At 45.3% G+C, this 26,584-nt stretch overlaps 1 protein-coding gene across 1 annotated transcript in view; it reads right to left on the reverse strand.

Moving 5' to 3' along the window:
- The window catches only part of LOC309357167 (folliculin), a 30,481-nt gene that overhangs the window by 2,302 nt on the left and 1,595 nt on the right, over positions 1-26,584 (reverse strand). Inside the window, exons 2-11 of the mRNA XM_081889204.1 lie at positions 25,713-25,983; positions 22,689-22,835; positions 20,519-20,740; positions 17,011-17,171; positions 15,711-15,802; positions 13,521-13,711; positions 11,087-11,200; positions 10,546-10,669; positions 1,873-2,004; positions 199-304 (exon numbers count right to left, since the gene is read on the reverse strand). Coding sequence (XP_081745330.1) covers positions 199-304; positions 1,873-2,004; positions 10,546-10,669; positions 11,087-11,200; positions 13,521-13,711; positions 15,711-15,802; positions 17,011-17,171; positions 20,519-20,740; positions 22,689-22,835; positions 25,713-25,961 — 1,538 coding nt within the window. The 5' untranslated portion in view covers positions 25,962-25,983. The remainder of the gene's footprint in view (positions 1-198; positions 305-1,872; positions 2,005-10,545; positions 10,670-11,086; positions 11,201-13,520; positions 13,712-15,710; positions 15,803-17,010; positions 17,172-20,518; positions 20,741-22,688; positions 22,836-25,712; positions 25,984-26,584) is intronic.

Below are 26,584 nucleotides of genomic sequence, written 5' to 3' on the forward strand. Positions count from 1 at the left end.
CAGTCTACAGGATATCCAACAATCCGGGATAGCAGCGGGAAACAGCGCTGGAATAAGGGAATATCCCGCAAAAAAAGGGAAGGTTGACAGCTATGCCCAAAGGCCTTTGACTGGCCACTGAGAAAACAAGGTGCTGGGCTTAAGACAAGGCTCTGGCCTGATCCAGCAAGCTTTTACTCAAGGCCTCTGGACACTTACTTCATCCACTCCTCCTTAAGGCAGACAAGACATTGGTCCACCACGTCCACAGAGAGGTTCTGGTTCGTGAGGGCTGCTTCAATCTTGTTCAAGATGGTGGGACCAACTGGAACCGGAAAGAAAAATACTTAGCTGTGCTGCAGTATTAAGTGCTCTGGAAGCAGGCAGTGCAGCATTGGGGAAAACTACGTAGTTTCAAAATTTCTATCACACACAGGTAGCAACCTCCTCAAAATCCACCTTGTCCTTTGGCACAACCCCATGGTTTGCATTGTCCTACTGTAAGTGTCATTAATCCAACCCTGCAATACAGGAATCTCAACATGCGGTCCCCCATCCCATTTGAAACCATACCGGACCCTGCTTAGCTTTGCAAATGTGCTAGTAGTTTTACTGCTGCCCCAAACTGCCATGCAGGTACTGTATTTTTCTGTGTTTAAAAAAGTAAAAGGACCCCTGACCGTTAGGTTCAGTTGCGGACGACTCTGGGATTGCGGCGCTCATCTCGCTTTACTGGCTGAGGGAGCCGGCGTACAGCTTCCGGGTCATGTGGCCAGCATGACTAAGCCGCTTCTGGAGAACCAGAGCAGCGCACGGAAACGCCGTTTACCTTCCCACCAGAGTGGTACCTATTTATCTACTTGCACTTTGATGTGCTTTCGAACTGCTAGGTGGGCAGGAGCAGGGACCGAGCAATGGGAGCTCACCCTGTCGCGGGGATTCGAACCGCCGACCTTCTGATCAGCAAGCCCTAGGCTCTGTGGTTTAGACCATAGCGCCACCCACGTCCTTTTCCGTGTTTAAGACTAGGATATTTTATTAAAATATTATGCTAAAAACTTGGGGTCATCTTCTACACGGATAGTGGAGAGGTGCGATTGGTGGCTGCTGCAAGCAGGATATTGTCCGTGGCGTTTTTGCGGGTGATTGGTGGGTGCTGAACAGTCTGCTGGCTATTGGCTTCTCTGGCAATTGGGCTGGCGATTGGTGCTTGCTTTCAGCAAGCTTGCAGACAATTGGTGGCATCGCCAATGTGTGTGCAATTGGCTGCTGCGTTCCTGCGGGTGAGCGATTTTCGGCAAACCTCCCCCCCCCCCAAGAAAGCTCAACAACTCTGGGCATTCTCCCTCCTCCCATTTTCTCTATTTGGAGTCTTATACATGGGGGCATCTTATGCACGGAAAAGTATGGTATTTCATGCCACAAACTTGACATCTTTCCGCAGGGCCTGCAAGACAGAGCTGTTCCACCAGGCCTTTGACCAAGGCACAGTCTAACCCCCTCCTTTGGTAATCCTCATAGAACTCTGGCCCAATGGTTGCCATTAATTTGATTCTGAATTGATTTTAGAATGATGTGATTTTAGAATGTATTTCAATTAATTGATCGTGATTTTATGTAAACTGTGTTACTTTTACTGTTGTTAGCTGCTCTCCCCCAGCTGGGGAGGGTGGGATATAAATAAGTTATTGTTGTTATTATTATTATTATTATTATTATTATTATTATTATTATTATTAAACACGACTTCTCTTTTTGCATACCTAATTCCTCTCCTCCACCCTCCCCTAAAACAAACAACAACATGGTAGGCGTCTCTGATATATCGTGGTGACAGCCGTTTCAACGTGGCTACCACAAAGGACTCTGTTCTTGTTATGGCACGCTACGTACCTCTGTCTGCTGCCACGGGGCTCCCGCTTGTGACCACAAATTCGTATTTGCTGAGAGGCTGCTCATCGTCAAACAAGACAGGGTAGAGGCTCGACCGCGTGGCCGTGCGGACTTCCACAAGGACGGTGAACTCTAAAAGGGAAAGAAAGCCCACACTAGAGTTTTGCAAACAGTAACTCACCACAGTGCAGCCTTTGAGACACGTCCCTAAATTAGTCACAGGATAATTAGTTACCACACCGAAAGACAGTGCAGTAGAATGGTTAGAGCAGGCATGGGAAACCAGGTTCTGGACTGCTACTCTCATCAGCATGTCGTGTCCAACGTTAATCACAAGAGGAGACCCACTGAAATCAATGGACAGGAATGCTAATGACTAATGCTGGATTCAGCCCAGAGATTGTGCAGGAAAATAAAGTAAAATAAAATCTACCATTGAAAGCTTTATCCTGATGGGGTAGAGAGAAAAGTAAAGCAAAGAAGCAACTGGAGAGGAATAGTGCCCATGGCGGTCTCTCAACATTGCAAGTGTACCACAAGCAGGACCGGATTGAGGTTTGATGAGGCCCTAAGCTACTGAAGGTAGCGGGGCCTTTATATGTCCAGCTGTCTTTTGTCAACAACAAATTGTCGCTGTTTTTTGTGTTGAATATATGCTATATGGTAATTTATGGACCTAATAGGTATCTAAGGGTGGCGCTGTTGTCTAAACCACATAGCCTAGGGCTTGCCGATCAGAGGGTCGGCGGTTCAAATCCCCGCGACGGAGTGAGCTCCCGTTCCTCGGTCCCAGCTCCTGCCCACCTAGCAGTTCGAAAGCACGTCAAAGTACAAGTAGATAAATAGGTACCACTCCGGCGGGAAGGTGTTTCTGTGCGCTGCTCTGGTTCACCAGAAGCAGCTTAGTCATGCTGGCCACATGACCTGAAAAAACTATCTGCGGACAAACGCTGGCTCCCTCAGCCAGTAAAGCGAGATGAGCTCCGCAACCCCAGAGTTGTCCGCGACCAGACCTAATGTCAGGGGTACCTTTACCTTTAATAGGTATCTAAAGCCATTTGCACATAACGAATAGGAGCCTACACAACACAAAACACTGTTGCTGTATGTAGGTTTTATTTTATTTGTTTTTTATCTTATATTTTGGAAATGTACATCCAATTTCCCCCCCCCCTTTAAATTTTTTTGGGAGCCCCCAAGAGAGTGGGGCCCTAAGCTATAGCTTCTGTAGCTTATACGTAAATCCAGCACTGACCACAAGCCACAAAATGTGCCCCCCCCCCGGCTACCTGCTACTTTTGACTGGAGACACCAGGATCTGACACTCTCCAGCTTCTGCCTACAAGGAATGTGCTCTACCACTGAACTACAACCTGAGCTTTATTCTTTCTTGTTGGCTCAACTGTCCTTCACCAACGCTAATCCCCAAGGCAGCTTGCGAACAAATCAGTAAAACACAGATGAAACTGATACATATTTTCGGCGGCCACTCTATCTCTAGTTCCAGTCAAACACCCTCAATTCCCAATTATTCTGATGAGAGTTTGAGTCGAGCTGCGATAATGATAAAGTGCGGTGCCAAGGAAGTTTTTTATATATATATTTTTTAAAAGCTGAGCAAAGTTGAAATGATCTGCAAGGGGGTGAGGATCTGCCACATACGATTCAGAAAGGCAGTGTGATATAGTGGTTAGCGTGTCAAACTAGGACCTGGGAGACCTGGGTTCAAATCCTCCACTCCGCCGGCTCTTCCGGAGGCGGCGCAAAACGGCAATGGCGGTCCTCTTTACTCAGTGAAGAGGGGCTCCGCGAAAAAGGGTCCTCCGCTACGGCGAAGCGGAGACCCATCCAGATAAACCGCAGGCAGAGCGAGCCTGTGGCCGTGGGACTCGGCGGGTGCCAGAAGCCCCCCCAGAAGCGAGGAAGGGACCTCGTAAGAGGCTCCGGATCGTGAACGGGGGAGCGGCGCTGTGAGTTCATCGCTCTTTTCGCGGAAGTGAAGCCGCGCTGCTGTTGCTGATGAGCGCCGACCTTTCTTCTTGAAAAACATCGAGATTGGCTGCAATCTACCCGTGAGTAAGGGGTACCAAAGTACTGATTAAGGATTAACTTAAATTTGTCTATTTCGGCTGAAAACGGGAGGCGAGTAACAGGAAGTCCGCCTTCCGGTCCTGCTAATCGGAGCAAAGCAAAGAACCCGATGCGGGCTGAAGCGTTAAAAAGAGATTTTGAAAGAAGTAAGAAGGGGCATTAATAGACTGTGTGTTTCTAGAAATCGAAAAAGAGTGAAGAAATAAATGTTTTGGTTCAGTGTGCTAGAGAATCTTCCTCCTATTGTGAAGAGATGTGGAATTGAAGGGGATAACCGAGTTATTGGACTGCCAGTGTTGCAAATGAGTACTGTCAGGCTGCTGAAACTTTTCTCTTAACATAAACTGTTGCATTGATGGATACACTATCGCTTTAATACTGTCATCGAAACCTCTCCGTTACCTTGTGGCACTAATTTGAAACAGAACTTTCTGAAATCCTCCTTTCTGAACTTGGGGATTTCAGTTGAAATAGGAGCTTTGATGGTGGAAAAGAAACTTTCTTTCCTTTGAAAACCCCCCCTAGTGGATTTGCGGAGGCATAGTGGTCTGGGAACTGTATCTTATTGGGATTTTTTGTGGTTTAATTGTTTATACTCTGGACTTGCCTTTCTCATGGATTGAAAGACTATTTGACCTTGAACAGCAGCTGGGGAATGAGTGGCCCAGCGAAAACAAGAGCAGCTAAAGCTAAGGAAGCTTTAGCTGAGGAAGCTAAAGAAAAGAAAAAAGACAAGAGAGCTGGGCAGCTTGTCCAAACAACCTTGATTCATCATCGTAGATCCTCGGTGCCAACTGTGTTGACGGCGCAGGAGGAGGAAGTTGAAACGCCTGCTACAGAAGAAATGGCAGCTGGAGGAACTGATCCAGTCTTGAAACAAATTTTGGAACAATTGGCACTTTTGAATAAGAAGGTGGACGATCAGTCATCTAAAATTGATAGAGCTACATCTACTATCAGCAAGCTAACAGATCAGGTTTCGCAGCACACTCAGGCTATTGAGAAACTGCAAGGAGCTACGGCGGAGAACTACAAATTAGCTGCGGAAGCCAATCAAAAAGCTGAGCAAGCGTGCAAGAAGGTGGAAGAGACCAAAGGGGAAGTAAGACCTCTGAAAAGACAGGTAGGAGAACAGCAAGCCTACCTGTCAATGGTGGAACTGAAAAGTAAGGAATGTAATCTTAGGCTGAGGGCTGTCCCAGAGTTGGAACAGGGCAACCTAGAGAAATTCTTGACGGAGCTGTTTTCTAAATTTTGGGGGGTTGAAGAAGATAAAGATTTCAAGATTGTGACGGCCTTCAGACTGGGAAGATCGGTTAAGAAAGATAAGTCCAGAGACTGTTTGGTTTGTTTGAGAACAAGAGAGGAAAGAGACAAGATATTAGGCCAACACTTTAAAAAATCCCTGGAAGTCGAAGGCAAAAGGGCAGAAATTTATAGAGACATTCCTAAATATTTGTTGGACCTTAGAGCCACATACACAGACTTGGCCAAATTGTTAAGATACAACGCAATCCCTTATAGGTGGGAATTTCCTCAAGGTCTGTCATTCACCTATAAAGGAAAGAAGGTAAGAATTAAAACACCAGAAGACCACCAGAAGTTCCTACACGACAAAGAGGAGGACCTCCAAAAGAGAGCCGTAGATTCTTGGCCTCCACCACCGGGATTACCACCAGGATCCATACCATCTGGAGGCGGCCCGGCACCACAGCTTCCGGAAAAGGACGACAAATTAGATACCCAACTGTGATACCCAAGAAGTAAACCGGGATGTCTCTACAGCTTCTTAGTTGGAATATAAATGGCGGGAACTCTCCAGAAAAACGCAGAAAAGTATTTCATATTTTGAAAAAAGAACAATTGGACATTATTTGCCTGCAAGAAACACATGTGACAAGACTCCATAGAAAAGTGCTAATCAACAAAAGGTTAGGCCAAGAATTTATTTCATCGGATAAAGTTAAGAAAAGAGGAGTGGTGATTTATGCAAAGGAGAACTTGTCCCCAAAATTTGTATTTAAAGACGAACAGGGCAGAATTTTGGCAATTGAAATCCAGACACAAGGTGAAAAGTTTTTAATTCTAGGAATCTACGCCCCAAATGATGGAAAATCGGAATTTTTTAAGAAGCTGCACGAGATTATGCTGGACTATTTGGACTATAACAACATTATCATGTTGGGAGATATGAACGGTGTCGCCTCAGTGAATATGGATAAGTCACAAAGTGCTAATATAACGAAAGATGGCAGACTTCCAAAAACCTTTTTTGAAATGACTGACAATTTGGATTTGATCGACATATGGAGGATCAAGAACCCTCTAGGGAAAGAAGGAACTTTCTTTTCTGAGGCCCATATGACATGGACGCGAATCGACCAAATATGGATAACTAGAGGGCTGGCACCTAAGACCAGAAAAGTGGAAATCTGCCCAAAAACCTGCTCCGACCACAACGCCTTGAGAATGGAATTGAGACTAAATACAACCGGATCGTTCAGATGGAGAATGAATGACGCCTTGTTAAGAGATCAGGAGATTGTTAAGAAGGCCCAAAAAGTTTTAAAGGACTATTTCGAAATAAACTTAAAGACAAATGTGGAAAAAAGAATAATCTGGGACGCAAGCAAAGCAGTGATAAGAGGGTTTCTAATACAACAGAACACGATTAAAAAAAGACTCTGGAATGAAAAGAAGGAGAAGATCTTGGAGAAAATAAGAGAAGGAGAGAGAAAACTGAGATCCAGGCCTAAATCAAAGGAAGTATTGAGAGAAGTGAAGTTTTTCCAGGCACAATATTCGAAACTGATAAATCAAGAGGTGGAATGGAAAATTAAACAAATGAAACAAAGATCCTTCGAATCTGCAAACAAATGTGGAAAATTGTTAGCCTGGCAGCTGAAAAAGAGACAAAAACTTAACACAGTTACAAATCTAGAGATTGAAGGGAGAATGGTTCAGAAACCCGATGAAATTAGAAGGTCCTTTCAGAGATATTTCAAAGAACTCTATTCTCAAAGGCCACAAAAAAGCTCAGAGGTGGACCAATTTGTTATAACTAATGGATTACAAAAAATACCCCAGGAAATGAGAGCAACCCTGAACTGTAATATTACAACCCAAGAAATTGAATGCGCCATTCAGAACCTCCAACTGGGCAAATCTCCGGGACCTGATGGGCTTACTTCCAAATATTATAAGGTACTGAAGGACTCATTGACACAACCATTGCTGGAAGTTTGTAACCAGATTATGGAGGGGAGGAAGGCACCGGAAACGTGGAAAGAAGCCTTCATCACGTTGATTCCAAAACTAGAATCTGAAAAAACTCAACTTAAAAACTACCGTCCTATCTCACTCCTAAATGTGGATTACAAAATTTTTGCAGACATTTTGGCAAGTAGGTTTAAGAAAGTCTTAAATGAAGTGATTCATAAGGACCAAGCAGGCTTTCTCCCTGGTAGGCATTTATTTGACAACACAAGAAACATCATTGACATTTTGGAGTTTTTACAGATTAATTCAAACACAAGAGCGGTGTTGATTTTTATTGATGCGGAGAAGGCCTTTGACAACATTTCTTGGCTGTTTATGAAGAAAAATTTGGAAAGGATGGGAGTAGGGCGGGGGTTTGAAAATGGAATAGAAGCAATTTATTCAGAACAAAAAGCCAAATTGATAGTAAACAACGTGGTGACAGAGGAGTTTAAAATTGAAAAAGGGACACGACAGGGGTGCCCTCTATCTCCTCTGTTGTTTATTTCAGTCCTGGAGGTGCTACTGAACATGATTAGAAATGACCGGTTGACACAGGGAATTGTGGTCGGAGAGAAACAATATAAACTGAAAGCTTTTGCAGACGACTTGGTATTAACATTACAGGAGCCAGCCTCTAGTACTAAAAGAGCGTTAGAATTAATTTCTGATTTTGGTCGGGTGGCGGGATTCAAGCTGAATAAACAAAAAACTAAAGTTTTAGCAAAAAACTTGACAACTACTGAAATAGAGGAGTTCAGAAAAGAAACAGAACTAAATGTGGTTAAAAAAGTAAAGTACCTAGGGGTGCACTTGACCTCCAAAAATTTGAATTTATTTAAGGACAACTATGAGAAATGTTGGTCAGAGATAAAAAGAGATCTGGAAACATGGTCAAGATTAAAACTTTCCTTGCTGGGCAGAATAGCTGCTATAAAGATGAATGTATTGCCGAAAATGCTATTTTTGTTTCAGTCCCTCCAGATCGTGGATAAGGTGGAATGTTTTGGAAAATGGCAGAGGGATTTATCTAAATTTGTCTGGCAGGGCAAAAAGCCCCGAATAAAGTTTAAAATACTAACAGATGCGAAAGAAAGAGGGGGGTTTGCCCTGCCGGACTTGAGGTTATATTATGAAGCTGCAGCCCTCTGCTGGTTGAAGGATTGGATCCTATTGGAGAACACCGACGTCCTTGACCTGGAGGGATTTGATAATGCTTTTGGGTGGCATGCATATTTGTGGTATGACAAGGTTAAAGTTCATAAATTGTTCAAAAACCATATTGTCAGAAGGGCAATTTTCATGGTCTGGTCAAAATATAAAGACTTATTGGAGAGTAAAACTCCGAGGTGGCTCTCACCGATGGAGGCCAAAGCACGTAAAAGACTCAATATGGAGGCCCACTGGCCTAAATATTGGGAAATAATTGAAAAAATTGGAGATAAATGGAGGTTACAGAGTATGGAAAAGTTAAAAAACAAGGTGCGAGATTGGTTGCATTATGCTCAAATCCAGGAAGTTTTTAAAGCAGACAAAAAAGTGGGTTTCCAGGAGGAAAAATCGAAACTAGAAACAGAGTTGCTTGAGCCAAAATCTAAGCTAATTTCGAGAATGTATAACTTGCTGCTTAAATGGAACACACAGGATGAGATTGTCAAATCCTCTATGATAAAGTGGGCACAGGACTTGGGGCATAACATTATGTTTGAAGACTGGGAAAGGTTATGGAACACCGGAATGAAATTCACGGCATGTACTGCCTTGAAGGAAAACATTATGAAAATGATATACCGGTGGTACATGACCCCAGTCAAGCTTGCAAAGATATATCACCTGTCCGATAATAAATGTTGGAAATGTAAGGAAGAGGAAGGGACATTTTTACACCTCTGGTGGACCTGCCCGAAAGTGAAGGCCTTCTGGGAAATGATACATAATGAACTAAAAAAGGTGCTGAGATTCACCTTACCTAAGAAACCGGAGGCCTTCCTTCTGGGCATGGTAGACCAGAGGATGGTCAAGAAAGATAGAACTTTCTTTATGTACGCTACTACAGCAGCGAGGATTCTGTTGGCAAAGCACTGGAAGACACAAAATCTACCCACATTGGAAGAATGGCAGACGCAGCTGATGGACTATATGGAACTGGCTGAAATGACTGGCAGAATTCGAGACTCGGGAGAAGAAGAAACGGAGGAAGTTTGGGAAAAATTTAAGGACTATTTGAAAAAGCATTATAAGTTGTATGAATGTTAAAAAATGCTCCTCTCTAGGAAGGTATAGCTTCAGTATCGGCAAATTTCTGAATTGATAAATAAGACACTATAAGACAGAAGTGAGGTAACGAAATATTTTTATTGTGTGGAAATTAAAAATTAATGCAATTGTATTGAAATGTTTACATCAGATAACACGATAAAATGGAAGATATATTGTTATGTATAAAACAAGTTAACAAATTGCTGAGGTTTTGGTTACACAGGGAATGCAGTGCCCGGGAGATGGGGGGAGTCCATTGGATTCATGGAAGTATGTATTTGAAAGTGGAAATTTGTTTATTAAAAACCTAATAAAATATTTATAAAAAAAAAAATCAAATCCTCCACTCCGCCATGAAACTCACGGGGCCTTCTTGGAAGTGGCGCCTTCCCTGTGGAACGCCCTCCCACCAGGTGTCAAGGAGATGATAATAATAATAATAATAAAACTCTGAATTGTGCTCGGAAACGTACTGGGAGCCAATGCAGATCTCTCAAGACCGGTGTTATATGGTCTCGGCGGCCACTACCTGTCACCAGTCTAGCTGCCGCATTCTGGATTAGTTGTAGTTTCCGGGTCACCTTCAAAGGTAGCCCCATGTAGAGTGCACTGCACTAGTCCAAGCGGGAGATAACTAGAGCATGCACCACTCTGGCGAGGCAGTCCGCAGGCAGGTAGGGTCTCATCCTGCGTACCAGATGGAGCTGGTAGACAGCTGCCCTGGACACAGACTTGACCTGCACTTCCATGGACATCTGTGAGTCCAAAATGACTCCCAGGCTGCACACCTGGTCCTTCAGCAGCACAGTTACCCCATTCAGGACCAGGGAGTCCCCCACACCCGCCCGCCCCCTGTCCCCCAAAAACAGTACTTCTGTCTTGTCAGGATTCAACCTCAATCTGTTAGCCGCCATCCATCCTCCAACCGCTGTATCCTCTAATAACTATACAACTTTTAGAAGCCACCTGAGGGCAGCCCTGTATTGGGAAGTTTTTGACGTTTGACGTTTCTGTATGTGCTGGAAGCCGACCCAAGAAAAAGAAGAGAGGTTAAGGTGCTCTTACCAGATGACAGAATGTGGGGCGGGATCTGCATGTGAGGAGCGAGGCCCAGAAAGTTGCACCGATAAGCCTCCTCGTATTTGTCGCTGTAGGGGATGATCCGAACGCAGCCAATGGGCAACATGGTCTGGCGACGGAAAGGCAGAAGGGTGAGAACCCGCCCCAGGCACAGGTTTCGCTCTCGCAACCCACAGCGCTGCCCAGGGAGAGTCGGCAGCAGGCTGGAAGGGGACAAGGGCTCTCTGCCTGCCCCGCCCCCCTCCTGTGACATCAGGGCAGCCCAGCCAATCACCGCCAGACACCTCTCCCCCCCCCCCAAGATGCACGGGCCCGGGTGACTGAGAGCAGACACGGCTCTGGTGAAAGGGCGGTAGCTCAGTCGCAGAGCACCTGCTCTGCATTCGGAAGGTCCCGGGTTCGAATCCTGACATCTCCCTGCAGGGCTGGGAATTTCTGAAGTCCCACAGAGCCCCTGCCTTTCAGTGCAGGCAATATTGATCCAGGTGGACTGAGGGTTTGATAAGGCAGATTCTTAGGTTCCTACCCGAAGGACGTCGAAGGCGGACTGGACAAGGTCTGCGTCCCGCGCTTTCCAAATGACCTGGTTCCCCATGAGCACATGCCACGCCAACATGCGGAAAGCGGAAGGCCCCAGAACCTAAAATTAAAGCGGGGGAAATGATGCAAAGATTACCATCCATTCTTTTAACGCTCCCTCTCAAGCTTCATACAGGGGTCAGCAAACTTTTTCAGCAGGGGACCAGTCTACTTTCCCTCAGACCTTATGGGGGCCGGACTACCGTATTTTTCACTCCATAGGACGCACTTTTCCCCTCTTAAAAACTAAGGGGGAACGTCTGTTTGTCCTATGGAGCGAATGCAGGGGCGGCAGGCAGGAAAAGCCCCCAAGAGCCGCACACAAGCTCCGCGCGGCTCTTGCGGGCTTTTCCCCAGGAGGGAGAAGGGACTGACGCGGCCAGTCAGTCCCTTCTCCCTCCTCGTAGAAAAGCCCGCAGGAGCCGCGTGCTCTTTAAAGGGTGCCTCTCCAGCCGGGAGAGGTTGCGCAAGGCTAAAGAAGAAGCCAAGGGAGCAAGCAGGATGGATCGCGCTCGCTGCCTTGGCTTCTTCAGCCACGCTTCTTTAGCCGCGCTGGAGAGGTTTAGCTCCCGGCTGGAGAGGTTGCGCGGCTATGGCAGAAGCCAAGACAGCAAGCGGGATGGATCCTGCCTGCTGTCTTGGCTTCTTTGCTCTTTGGGGCTGGGGGAGGGGAAACCTGGGCTTCCCCCACAGCCCCAAGAAGCTCTGGGAGAAGCGCAGTCTGTCCGTTGCTCTTTGGGGCTGGGGGGGGGGATAATGTTTTTTTCCTTGATTTCCCCCTCTAAAAACTAGGTGCGTCTTGTGGTCCGGTGTGTCCTATAGAGCGAAAAATACGGTATATTTTTTTTTGGGGGGGGTGAACGAATTCCTATGCCCCACAAATCACCCACAGATGCATTTTAAATAAAAGCACACATTCTACTCATGGAAAAACATGCAGATTCCTGGAACATCCGCGGACCTGATTTAGAGGGCAATTGGGCCGGATCCGGTTCTCGGGCCTTAGTTTGCCTACCCATGCTTCAACCAGTCATCTTTCCACTGCGGCCTTCAAACTCAGCCGCCTATGTTCTGAAAGCGGTGTTCCTTTGGCTTACTGCTGTTATGAATTTAGAATACAGGCAGAATCTTTAAACATCCTGTATTTATAGGGGCGAGGGCGGGGCATGGGAAAAGTGGGCGGAGCCACATTGCCTGATGAGGAGCGGTTGAAGGAGCTGGGTATGTTTAGCCTGGAAAAGAGGAGACTGAGAGGAGATAGGATAGCCATCTTCAAATATGTTAAGAACTGTCACATGGAAGAGGAAGCGACCTTGTTTTTGCCTGCTCTGGAGGGCAGGACTCGAACCAGTGGCTTGAGGTTACAAGGAAGGAGATTCCGGCTAAACATCTGAATTCCTGACGGTAGGAACTGTCTGACAAGGGAATGGACTTCCTCGAGAGGTGGATTCTCCTTCCTTGGAGGTGTTTAAGCAGAGTTTGGATGGCCATCTGTTATGGATTCTTTAGTTGAGATTTTATTTTATATATAAAATTAATTTTTGCATTTTCAATTTGACATACAATAAGCAAAAGGAAAGTAAACAAACACAATAAAAACATGAAATCCCCTTTGACTTTCCTCCCTGCCCCCTTTGTGGGGATCCTCATATAACGATTTCCCCTCTGGTTCTCTTCCGTAACTCTATTACGATCAATCCTTTGCCAATCTATGGTTCCAATCTTCAGCCAAACTTACCAATGAATGTCACTGTTTGCAATAATTTTTCAAACAGATCATAAACTTTCCCTGTTCTTTATTAACTTTTGCCTCTTCCTGGTTTTCTAATTCTCCCTGTTAAATTTTGCCATTTCAGTATACAGTCATACCTCAGGTTACAGACGCTTCAGGTTGCGTTTTTTTGGGTTACGGACCCAGCGAAACCCGGAAGTACTGGAATGGGTTACTTCCGGGTTTCGGCAGTCACGCATGCGCAGAAGCGCTAAATTGCTGCACGGATCACATTCGCAACCCAAGTGTCAACTGTAGTTCATCAATTTTATCTGCCACTCTTCCTTGGATGGAATTATTCCTTAATAATAATAATAATAATAATAATAATAATAATAATAATAATTTATTATTTATACCCCGCCCATCAGGCTGCATTTCCCCAGCCACTCTGGGCGGCTTCCAACAAAACACTAAAATACAATAACCTATTAAACGTTAAAAGCTTCCCTAAACATCTCTGGCCTAGCAGAATATGGGAATAAACAGTTTCATCTGATCAGATGGACTAGACAACTCTTAGGGTCCTTTCCAACCTCATAATTCTATGTTTCTATGATTTTTTTTTAAAAAAACTCATGCTGGCCCCATGTCAGCACCCCACCTGTACCTGTCTGAGGTGCCGGAGGGACCGGAAGCCCTGGTTCCGGGGAGCCATGTTCCAGTTGCTGCAGTCCAAGGTGAGGGAGGAGTCCGTGGGGCTTTTGACAAGCTCTCGGGATTCCCGAGCGTCCCCCTGGCTTGGAGCTTTCCCTTCCTCCTCCTCAGAGTTGTCCCAGCCTTCTGATTCTTCCTCAAGATCTCCAGGAGAAAGGAGAAAGAGAGAAAGGCTTTAAGGAAGGAAATCCCATTTCCATGCTCCTTCTGAAGAGAAAAGGAGCTGTTTGCATACAGGCGTTAAGCAGCGAGTGTGGTACTAAGCTGGTGGTAAGAAAACACAACGAAAGTTGTGTGAGGGTGTTTGGGGAAGGAAGAGAGAGACGGGTGAGAAAAAGAGATGGGGGTCTAGTGGGGTAGGAGAACTGGAGGGGGGAGGGAAATCACATTTGGTAACCTATGTGTCTCTTTGGTATTAAATAGTACATGGGTAAAGGTAAAGGTACCCCTGACCATTAGGTCCAGTTGCGCACAACTCTGGGGTTGCAGCACTCATCTCGCTTTACTGGCCAAGGGAGCTGGCGTTTGTCTACAGACAGCTTCCGGGTCATGTGGCCAGCATGACTAAGCCGCTTCTGGCGAACCAGAGCAGCGCACGGAAACGCCGTTTACCTTCCCACTAGAGCGGTACCTATTTATCTACTTGCACTTTGACGTGCTTTTGAACTGCTAGGTTGGCAGGAGCAGGGACCGAGCAACGGGAGCTCACCCCGTCATGGGGATTCGAACCACCGACCTTCTGATCGGCAAGCCCAAGAGGCTCAGTGGTTAGACCACAGCGCCACCCAAGTTCCAAGTACATGGATAGGCAAGTCTAAAAAGCTTGGGATACAAATTTTCCCAGCCCTCTAGCAGCTATGGCTGCTCATTTCCCAGAAGTCATGTATTTAGCGTTCATTCTAGAAGCGTATACACTTGATTCTGATCAAACTAAGCCTCCTAGAGCAAAATATACGTCAGGGGGCCTAGTTTCGTGAAAATCGAGTTAATGCTAAAAAGATTACTTCTGACAGATGAGCCTCGTAACCGCTAGAGGACCGTGAAAATGTGTCTCTCGGGCTTTTTAGACTTGTCTCCCCATCTACTGTCTGAAACCCAAGGGTGCATTGATTACCAAATGTGAAATATATCGGCATTATTTTCAGCTCACCTACTGCACTAGTGAGTGTGTGTGTGTGTGTGTGTGTGTGAATGATCTGAGTGAGAGACAAGAGAAGGAAAGGTGAGATATACCATATTTTTCCGTGTATAAGACATCCCTATGTATAAGACGCCCCCTATTTGGGGGGACTCCAAATTAAGAAAACACCCCGCAGCACTACCCGTGCATAAGACAAGCCACAATTTCTAACCTATTTTTTTGGTAAAAAAACCCCTAGTCTTATAAACGGAAAAATACGGTGCATCCAATATATACGTAAAATCAATATATAAACCCTGCAAGGTAAGAGGTAAAGATCCAACACAGTTGTGCAGAGAGACTTGAGGCCGGAGTTTCCTAGTCCAAGCTCAGCACTCGTTCCTCCTCAAAAAAAATTGGGGGGGGTGGATGGGGGTGTCAGTTTGCATTTCTTAAGAGTATTGATCTGATGTGTCGAGATCTTTCCTATTCTGATTAATTCAAGAGGGTTCTGGAAGCTTTTCTGTGTGAAAGAAACAAGCAAAAGGTTCATGATGTTTGGGTTATTCCTTCAGAGAAGCTGCGTACAGCCAGCTTAAATTGGTTATCTCTTTCTGTCAAGGTCATGCTGACTATAAAATTAAGGCCAGAAGGAGCCTGGGTTTCACTCTTTCTGTCTCTCTTCCTTCTGGTGTGGTGTTCTGTATATAGTGTTAAGGTTTAGACTTATTATAAGTTCAAGTTAAGTCTGCTGCAACTGGATTTCTTTTGGACAGTGCCAGTCTTGATTGTATTGGATTTGTGACCATTACTGCTCATTTGTCTTCAGTACCAAGCAAAAGCTCTGCTGGATGAAATACAATTGTCTCTGGTCTATTTTGGGGAAATCCTGCAACGTGTTTTAAGTTTTTACTCCGCTAACTGTACGTTGAGGTTCTGTTCTGGATCAATGTTGAGTAGAACTGCATGACAACCGCTCCTCCACCCAACACTTTTTCCAACTCAAGCAGCCGTAAGCCTTACCAGCCAATTTCTCCATCTGAACAAGGGTATCCTCTGTGGGCGCACCTTCCAGAAGCTTCTCTGTCAGTCTGCTGCCACATGCCTTCAGGAGCCTGAGGAGGCGAGAAAGGACCCCGGATTTAAGTAAAGATGGCACAGCAAAAATATCACCTCTATGTATCAGCTGCGGGTGGGCAACGGTTTCAAGTCCTTCCGACAAATGTCTAGTTGGTGTTGATGTTGGTGCTGACCTTTAAAGCCCTAAACGGCCTCAGTCCTGTATACCTGAAGGAGCGTCTCCATCCCATCGTGCAGCCCGGACACTGAGGTCCAGCTCCGAGGGCCTTCTGGCTGTTCCCTCCCTGCAAGAAGTGAGGTTACAGGGAACCAGGCAGAGGGTCTTCTCGGTGGTGGCACCTGCCCTGTGGAACGCCCTCCCTTCAGATGTGAAGGAAATAAGCATCTATCTTATCTTTAAAAGACGTCTGAAGGCAGCCCTGTTTAGGGGACGTTTTTAATATTTAATGCTGTATTGTTTTTAACACTCAATTGGAAGCCGCCCAGAGTGGCTGGGGAAACTCAGCCAGATGGGCAGGGTATAAATAAATTATTATTATTATTATTATTATTATTATTATTATTATTATTATTATTACTATTACTACTACTACTACTACTACTACTACTACTACTAGAAGCAGACTCCGCAGATCCTCAGGTCTGATCCGGCGCAGAGTCCGTTACAAATTTATTTGAGACTTAATCAATGCAACAGAATTCAAGGAAGTTGAATACTCAACCAAGATCTTTCCTTGACATCACAACTGTCATGTTACGTTAGCAGGGCTGGATTTAGGTCTGATGAGGCCCTAAGCTACTGAAGGTAATGGGGCCCTTCCTATGTCCAGCTGCCCTTTCTCAAGAACAAATGGTTGCTGTTTTTTGTGTTGAATATTTGCCCTATGGTAATTTATGGACCTAATAGGTATCTCAAGCCATTTGCCCATGTTGCCCTGCAACCAGTCCATGCAGAATGTAGGCACCCTATATATAGAGAGGAGCAAACCAGTGATATTTGAGGGAACAAGCTAGCAGGTTGGGCCCATGACTTATACCATAGGAGCCTACACAACACAAAACACTGTTGCTGTATGTAGGTTTTATTATATTTGTTTTTTATCTTATAGTTTGGAAATGTACATCCAGGTTTTTTCCTTTAAATTTTTTTGGGGCCCCCAAGAAAGTGGAGCCCTAAGCTACAGCTTGTTTAGCTTATACGTATACCCGGCCCTGTACTTGAGAGACACACAAAGTGGGTTACCAAGCAAACGACGTGTGGAGACAGGCCCACAGGTTCTCGTCGTTCGTCAGAGAGGTGAGGGAACGAGCGGCGTTTCCGTTCCGCTGGTGCAGGAAAGGCGTAAAGGCCGTGTTCATGCGCTGCGCCCGCTGGGGGCACCCGTACTGCTCAGCTTCAAAGACCTGCAGGACAGACGAGCGAGAATGAAGACGCACTGCCTGTGAGGAGGAAGTTATGGCTTGCTGTAAAACTGGACAACAACTTAGTAATGGAGGGAATGGAAATTAAAGAAAAGAAGATGTGGCAATGGGAGGAAGAGATGGGCATATGTTTGCAACAGGAGTGGGAAACCTGATTTGAAGAAATTGTATTAAAGTAATTGGGATGGATTTGTAATAATTTGGAAAACTAATTAAAAATTATATTTAAAAACAGAATGAAAATGCACTGAACCCTTTTGTTTTGTTTTTTTAATAAATTTTATTAGTATTTTCCACACAACAACAACACAAAAAATATCAAAAAATAACAATACACAAAGCACAAAAACTGACATTCAAAAAAACAAAAAGAACCCAAATCCATATCTTACAAGTTAATAATATAAACACTAAAAAGAAAAACAAACATTGGCTTCCACCAATACCACAGCACCTCCTTTACCTCTCACTGTGTCTTCCTGTTTTCCTGATCATCTCTACCCTAGCATCCAGATATAAATCCCTTTTTCTTATCCTTTCACTTCACAAGGTTATTCCAGACTCAGCCAGATTTCTGTCCTCGAACCTTGGCTTTTAAGGAAGCACTGAACCCTTTTGTAATTCCAGACCACGCATCCTTTCCCTCTTGGTCTCTTTTATTATTGACTCAGTAACCTGAGTATGGTTGCTTTAATTTTTAAAATTTATTTATACCCCACTTTTTTCCCCTGCTGGGAACCTGAGTCAGCTTTTAGGAACACCTAAAAGCATAGGGGAGGGGCGAAGACCACCATAATTAACAAAAAAACAATTAAACATTAACAAAATGACAACTACATATAAAAGTAGAGTATGAGTCTCAGGGTTGTGGGTTTGAGCCTCATGTTGGGTGAAAGATTCCCACATTGCAGGGGGTTGGACTAGATGACCCTTGTGGCCCCTTCAAACTCTACAATTCTATGAATACCAGTTGGATGCATACAGATAACTGCAATGAAAACAGAATGGCACCAGCCAGCCCTTTCACTAAAAGCCGTCAGTTCCCAAAAGCCCGTTGAAATGAGAAACTCTCCAAAGGACAACATATAATGCTTATTATTATTATTATTATTTACTATTTGTACCCCACCCATCTGGCTGGGTCTCCCCAGCCATTCTGGGCGGCTTCCAACAAAGATTAAAGATACATTAAAATGTCACACATTAAAAACTTCCCTGAACAAGCTGCCTTCAGATGTCTTCTAAATGTCAGGTACTTTATCTCTTTGATATCTGACGGGAGGGCTTTCCATAGGGCGGGCGCCACCACTGAGAAGGCCCTCTGCCTGGTTCCCTGTAGCTTTGCTTCTCGCAGTGAGGGAACCACCAGAAGGCCCTCGGAGCTGGACCTCAGTGTCTGGGCTGAGCGATGGGGGTGCAGACGCTCCTTCAGGTATACTGGGCTGAGGCCTTTTAGGGCTTTAAAGGTCAGCACCAACTCTTTGAACTGAGCTTGGAAACATAGTCAAATCTCTCTAGGGAGGGAGTTCCAAAGTCTGGGAGCAGGCACCAAAAAGGCCCTCAGTATCGCTATATCCTATACCAAGCCTTATGAGGAACAGTTAGAGGAGCTGGGTCTGTTTAGCCAGGAAAAGAGGAGACCGAGAGCTGATAGGGTAGCCATCTTCAAATATCTCAAGGGCTGTCACACAAAAGAGGGAACAAGCTTGTTTTCTCCTACTCTGGAGGGTAGGACTCGAATCAGTGGCTTCAAGTTACAAGAAAGGAGATTCCAGCTAAACATCAGGAAGAATTTTCTGACAGTAAGAGCTGTTTGACAGTGGAACAGACTCTCTCAGGAAACGGTGGATTCTCCTTCCTTGGAGGTTTTTAAACAGAGGTTGGATGGTCATCTGTCCTGCATGCTTTAGCTGAGATTCCTGCATTGCAAGGGGTTGGACTAGATGTCCATTGGACTTTACTATAGATAATTCAACAATTCCATGATGCTATGACTCCCTTTTTCAGCAATTGTGACAACTTCTCCCTTTTCTAAAACTAATTTTTCTTCCATTTCTCTTTTCAGCAACCTGCTTCTCCTTATTAAAATTCAATTGATGGAGCCTATTGATGGATTACCTATCAAAGTATCACCCATACATGAAGTTGCGGGCAAGATTTAAAATATTAGCAGCGAGACACATACCTCCACATGTGGTGGAAGTGCCCCAAAATCCAACTATTCTGGACAACAACCATACGAGAAATAAGTAAAATAACCAAGCAAGTATTAGAAACCACCCCAGAATTGGCCTTACTAAACATCTTCCAAGACAATGATGCCCACTTACACCACAAAGAACTCATAACCCACCTACTCTCAGCAGCCAGAAACATCATAGCCAGACACTGGAGAGACCTGTCAGGAGTAAGCATGGACCAATGGTACCAAATAGTATGGGAAACAGCCCTACTAGAAAAATTAACCAATAAACTGAAACTGACACGGGGACAAATAGAAGAAGACACCTTCACCCCGGTATGGGTCCCTTTTATCACACACACAGCCCAACAAGACAACGACAAAAATCCACCAACAGCATACAAATCAGTATGGCTAACCTGATCCAAAACACCCACTCACACATGAAAACAAATATCACCACAGCCAACCACAAATGAACAGCCACACCCTAGGCCAACCCAAACCACTCTCACCACCAAAGGAACACGAGTGAACAGCAAAGAACCTGCACAAGCAAAGCTGACACCAAACCCTACATACTGTATATTAAGTAAAATAGAAACATCGCCACCTGTCCCCACCCCCACCCATCTTCTCCCCTCCACCTCTTTCCCCCTTTTCTTCCTAATGTCTCAACAAATGAAACTGATTTGTAAAAATGTTACATGGGAAAAAAAATACGAGAGACATTGCACACACTTTTGCAAATCAAGAAAATCTGGAATAAATAAATAAATATATTAGCAGCGGATTACAGAAAGAACCAACGATAGTGAAGTTTAGATAATAAAAACACGTGCATTGTAAAAAGCTAATAAAAATGATATTTGTATATATGCTGTAAGCTACCCAGAGTGGCTGGGGAAACCCAGCTAGATGGGCAGGGTATAAAAAAATCAAATTATTATTATTAAAAAAATAAAAAACAAACACCAGGGATGTAGGGGTGGGAAGACAAGGAAGTTATGTTGTGGGGGGGGGAAGGGTTTTGTATATGACGATAAATGTTTTGGAATATTTCTGGAGATTTAATAAAAATGATATTTTAAAAATTCAATGAAAAATATTTGGGAGAAACAGCAGTGACCCCCAAGCATGCTCCCACCTTGAGCGCTTTGCCCTGAAGCTCATCAATGATGCCTCTGACTTTGCCCAGCAGGAACGGCCAGGAGTTTATGAGATAGATGCGGTCCATCATGATGGCAATGATGCTATACCAGCGCTGGAAGCCGCGTGCCAAGCTGTCTTTGATGAAGAAGGTGTGGCTGAAGACAAAGCCGTGCTGCTCGTCGCCAAAGAAGATGGGGCCTTCGCGTCCCGGGCAGACCTGGAAACGAGAGCAAACTAACACTAGAACCCGCGGACATGCAATGGAGCTGAGCGCTGGAAGGTTCTGGACACATACAAGGAAGTACCGTTTTGGCCCGAATATAAGCCGCACTTTCCCCCCAAATTCCTTTTAAAAAAAAAATTATTGATTTTAACATATAAATTATAAAATGTACCACAAAACTTATCACTTATACAATCTTTTTAGACTTCCATCAGCACCTCTGATGATCCACCGTTTTAACCACTTCTTATGCATTTCTTAACTTTATATTGCCTTTAAATCTCTTAGCAAATCATCCTTCCCGTTCTCCATTTTTGCAATACTTCCAATAATACTCCTCACAAAACTTCTTGCAAACCTACAAACGTCGCCTGATCTTCACAAATACTGTTCAAATAGTCCGTAAATTTACTCCAGTCTTCCGTGAATTTCTGGCCCCGCCGGTTTCGAATCCTTCCTGTTAGTTTATCTAATTCTGCATAGTCCATTAACTTCATCCTCCATTCTTCAATCGTCGGTAATTCTTCTTGCTTCCATTTTTGGGCCAGTAATATTCTTGCTGCTCTTATTGCATATAAAAAGAGCTTATATTCCTTTCTATTTATTTCCCCCCAAATTCCTATCGTGAAAAGTTAAAGTGTGGCAGCTTCTCCCCCCGAGAACAGCCCGGGAGTGTGGGGCCACGGCGCCCATCCCGTCCATGGCTCCCAAGCCTCCCCCAAGCTGCCGAATTTTAAAGGTGCGGCTTACTTGCGGGTGCGGCTTATATTTGGGCCAATACGGTACTTGTTTATGCAGTGCGGTTCACCTGTGGAACTTCCTGCCACAGGAGACAGTGATGGCTATCAACCAGGGCAAGAGGACCAGGCAAGTTCATGGCGGGGAGAGCTTGCAGCATTTGGGACTTTTCAGTTCAGAGAAAAGGCAAATAAGAGGCGACATGATAAAAGTTCTTAAAATTATACATGGCAAGGAGAAACTAGATGCATAATTTTTCCCCTCCCTCCCTCCTAACACTAGAACTTGAGAACATCCAAAGAAGACTTAGGACAGATAAAAGAAAATATTTTTTCATGCAGTGCACAGGTGCTCGACCCCTGATCACTTCCCAAAATAGTGAGCGAGGGAGATTTGATTTGATTTGATTCATTGTATTTCTAGGCCGCTTTCATTCAAATGAATCCCAAAGCGGTTTGCAAACAATAAATAACAACATGGTAAACCAGAATAAAAAAAGGTAAAGGGACCCCTGACCATTAGGTCCAGTCGTGGCCGACTCTGGGGTTGTGGTGCTCATCTCGCTTTATTGGCCAAGGGAGCCGGCGTACAGCTTCCGGGTCATGTGGCCAGCATGACTAAGCCGCTTCTAGCGAACCAGAGCAGCGCACGGAAACGCCATTTACCTTCCCGCTGGAGTGGTACCTATTTATCTACTTGCACTTTGAAGTGCTTTTGAACTGCTAGGTGGCTAGGAGCAGGGACCGAGCAACGGGAGCTCATCCCGTCGTGGGGATTCAAACCGCCAGCCTTCTGATCAGCAAGTCCTAGGCTCTGTGGTTTAGCCCAAAGCGCCACCCACGTGCAAACCAGAATAGAACGTCCCAAATACAGCATAAATCATATAAAATAATGAACAAATCACCAATCGGGCAATTACTGTCTATAAAACAGCAACTGAAAAATAAAATATGTTTACACCATTACAACAAAAGTCGTATTATATGATTAACAAATCAATATGGCATTTATCATCTGTAAAACAATATTAACAACTTAACAAAACAGCAACTTTTTTTTAAAAAAAGCTAAGCACTCTTTAAGTTCATACACACTCTCATAACTCAGAATCTTCCACTCTGTTTGGTTCATTAAAATACACATAATGCACGAATGTTAAGCCAGAGGATGCTTCTGGCAATTATTTGCATGGTATGTGGCTCACCTCACAGCTGAGGCTGCGGACACAGGCCTGGCGCACGATGCTGAAGAGCTGCGGGTGGTTTGGGTGCTGGTGGCTGACGTATTTGATGGAGGTCTCTTTGTCATGGCTGACGTAGCCCGGGTGCCCTGCAGGCAGAGAGCGGCACCCCTGGTGGCGGAAAGAGAAGCCAGAGTTAGTGTATGTCAGGGACCATGCTGAGAAGGGATGCACTGAGGAGGAATGGTGGGTGCCTTTCCCTCCCCCTGCTCCGGATCTTGTGTATTCCCAGGAGCAGGAGGACAGTATAGATTTGGAACAGCGGCTTGCAAAGGGTCACAGATCAGAAGGCAGTAGCTGGGAAATACTGGATGGGGAACAGCTGGGAGAAGAGACACTGGAAGAGAGAGGGTTAACAGATTCACAGTCTCTGGGCAGCATTCACACCCCCTTCTCCAAAGTCACGGAGAGCTCAGAAAGTGGCAGAACAGAAAGCAGAGAGGGTACGAGCTCAGATTACAAGACGTAGGAGTGACGTAGATTCTAGGAGATGTGTTCTTTGTTCTCTCGCTGTAATTATAAAAGTTTCTAACTGGTAAGAAGGCTCCTTTTCCTTTGTTCTTCTTATCTACTGCCGCCGGGGGAGGAAGCCCTGAAGACTGACACTGCAGGAACACCACGGGTAAATGTACTTCCTTCTTTAGGTAAGGGGTGGTGGGGAGCCTCTTGGATGGTTTCCCATAATAGCCGCAGCCCATTAAAGGAGCCTGAGAACCTTGAGCTGCGATAATGGGTCTTGCTTCCCTGGTTGGAGGGACGCGGGTGGCGCTATGGTCTAAACCACAGAGCCTAGGGCTAGCTGATCAGAAGGTCGGTGGTTCAAATCCCTGCGATGGGGTGAGCTCCCGTTGCTCGGTCCCTGCTCCTGCCAACCTAGCAGTTCGAAAGCACGTCAAAGTGCAAGTAGATCAATGGGTACCGCTCCAGTGGGAAGGTAAACGGCATTTCCGTGCGCTGCTCTGGTTCGCCAGAAGCGGCTTAGTCATACTGGCCACATGACCCAGAAGTTGTCTGTGGACAAACACCAGCTGCCTCGGCCTACAGAGTGAGATGAGTGCTGCAACCCCAGAGTCGTCTGCGACTGGACCTTACGGTCAGGGGTCCCTTTACCTTTACCTTTGCCTGGTTAGAGAAGTGGAGGAAGGAACCTCTCAACTTTTATGTGGCTGGAATATAGCACACCGTTCACAAGGCAAGAGTCAAGCACAAAGCTCCATCCACTTTTGCCTTGCATGTGGCCCCCAGAAAGTCATTTGTGAGGGAATGTGGCCCTTCACCTGAGGAAGGCCCCCACTCCTGATCTAGACACGATAAGGGCATGAGAAATCCGTTTGTGTCACAAAGCATTTATCATGGGGTGCAAATTAGTTTCCGGGTCTAATTCAAAGTGTTGGTTTTTCACCTATAAAGCCTTATGCAGCTCAGGACCCCAATACTGCAAGGACGATCTCTCCCATATAGTAGTAGTAGTAGTAGTAGTAGTAGTAATAATAATAATAATAATAATAATAATAATAATAATAATAATTTTATTTATAACCCGCCCTCCCCAGCTAAGGCCGGGCTCAGAGCGGCTTACAAGCAATAATAAAAACAAGATGAATGATTACAACTTAAAAACAAAAATAAAATACAACATTAAAATAATGGAACATTAAAATATTAAAATGTAGCCTCATCACAGGAGGAGAAGAAAAGAAAAAAAGAAAGAGAGGGAGGGAGGGAATCAAATTGGCTCCAAGCCAAAGGCCAGGTGGAACAACTCTGTCTTACAGGCCCTGCTGAAAGAAATCAGATCCTGCAGGGCCCTGGTCTCATGAGGCAGAGCGTTCCACCAGGCTGGAGCCAGTGTTGAAAAGGCTCTGGCTCTGGTGGAAGCCAATCTAACTTCCTTAGGGCCTGGGACCACTAGGGTGTTGTTATTTATGGACCTTGAGGCTCTCCATGGGGCATACCAGGAGAGGCGGTCCCGTAGGTACGAGGGTCCTAGGCCGTGAAGGGCTTTAAAGGTCAAAAGCAGCACCTTAAATCTGACCCTGTACTCCACCGGGAGCCAGTGCAGCTTGAAAAGCACTGGGTGAATAAGCTCCCATGGCAGAGACCCCGTGAGGAGCCTCGCTGCAGCATTCTGTACCCGCTGGAGTTTCTGGGACAGCTTCAAGGGCAGCCCCGCATAGAGCGAATTACAGTAGTCAAGCCTGGAGATGACCGTCGCATGGATCAAACTGTGATATGAACCGACCCAGACCCTGCAATCATCATCTGAGGCCCTTTCCCACGTGCCCCCTTCTTAGGAAGTCTGGAGGGGAGAAACACGATAACAGGCCTTTTTGGTGGTGGCTCCCCGCTTGTGGAATGCTCTCCCCAGGGAGGCTCTCCTGGCACCATCACTGCAGATCTTTAGGCGCCAGGCAGAAACATTTATTTTCCACCAGGCCTTTAGCTTTCAATTATCTATGGTGGGTGGGATGTTATAATCTAGGGCTGCCATACATTCGGAATTTCTCGGACATAGCCAGGATTCATCCATCAGAAACGGCGTCCGGGTGGAATTTTCAGAAAATGGCAAAAAATATCCGGGCGTATGGCAGCCCATATCGGAAGTGTTGATTTTTTTTTGTGATTTTCCTAAAAAATAGGTAAAAAAACATTGGGGGGGGGGAGATTTTGCAAAATAAAAGCTATTATTATGACAACCCTATTATAATCCAGCTTTTTAAATGCAGAATTGCCTTTTGCTTTTGTTTTTCAATGCTGGTTTCAAAATACGAGTTTGCTTGTTTCTCCATTCTGTGTCACTTTTGAGTTACTATGGTTAAAGAATGACCAATAAATTTAATAAATAATGGCAACAAATCCTCCAAGTATTTGCACGGGAGTAATTTCCACAGTGCTTGAAGGTGAAGACACAGAGTCTTCCACTGACAGGCAAGATATTGACACTTCCATTCTGGTGCAAGAGCAGCTCACGGTCTCAAATCTACTCACCTCGCACATGTCAGACTTCTTGGGCCCTGGGCTGCTGGAATCTGCGCTGGCACCTTCCGCCGGGCTGTGGGACCGGATCCTGCTGCTCATCTGAATGCCTCCTTCCTCCTCTTCTGCCTGCTCGCTCTGCCCGGGGCTGTCTCCGCTGCCCGCCCCTTGCGGAAGAGGCGAGTGCAAGACCTCCGTGCAAAAGAGGGTGCGAGGCCCGTGCAGCTCACAAAAGTGGCAAAGCACAACGATGGCGTTCATTGCGGCTCCCCGGCAGGAATCCCTGGAGAATCAAGAGAGAGGCGCAGGTCTCAGACACAGCCTTTCCAGAACCTGTGCCTCAAAAAAGAACCCACTCGCATTTCTGGAGGAGCAAAGAGCAGCATTTTCCGCACTCTGCTCCCTGAAAAACTGGCAAACCCTCCCCTAGTATGCCCTATATTTAATATATTATTTCTAATATTTATATCCCGCCTTTCTACAAGGAATAAGGTAGCTGCCAACATGAAAACACAACAGACAAAGCTCCTTGATAGTGGAATGGGGTGAACTCACATAAATTGATATCAAGATGGTATACAGTGGTACCTCGGGTTAAGTACTTAATTCGTTCCGGAGGTCTGTTCTTAACCTGACACTGTTCTTAACCTGAAGCACTTTAGCTAATGGGGCCTCCTGCTGCTGCTGCGCCGCCGGAGCCCGATTTCTGTTCTTATCCTGAAGCAAAGTTCTTAACCTGAAGCACTATTTCTGGCTTAGTGGAGTGTGTACTCTGAAGCGTATGTAACCTAAAGCGTATGTAACTGGAGGTACCACAGTACATGATTCTCCCACCTCCATTTCCTCTTCACAACAACCCTGTGAAGTAGGCTGGAACACCGGAG

This window comes from Podarcis melisellensis, assembly GCF_964234715.1.
Source record: "Podarcis melisellensis genome assembly, chromosome: 14".
In the NCBI taxonomy this organism is placed as follows: domain Eukaryota; kingdom Metazoa; phylum Chordata; class Lepidosauria; order Squamata; family Lacertidae; genus Podarcis; species Podarcis melisellensis.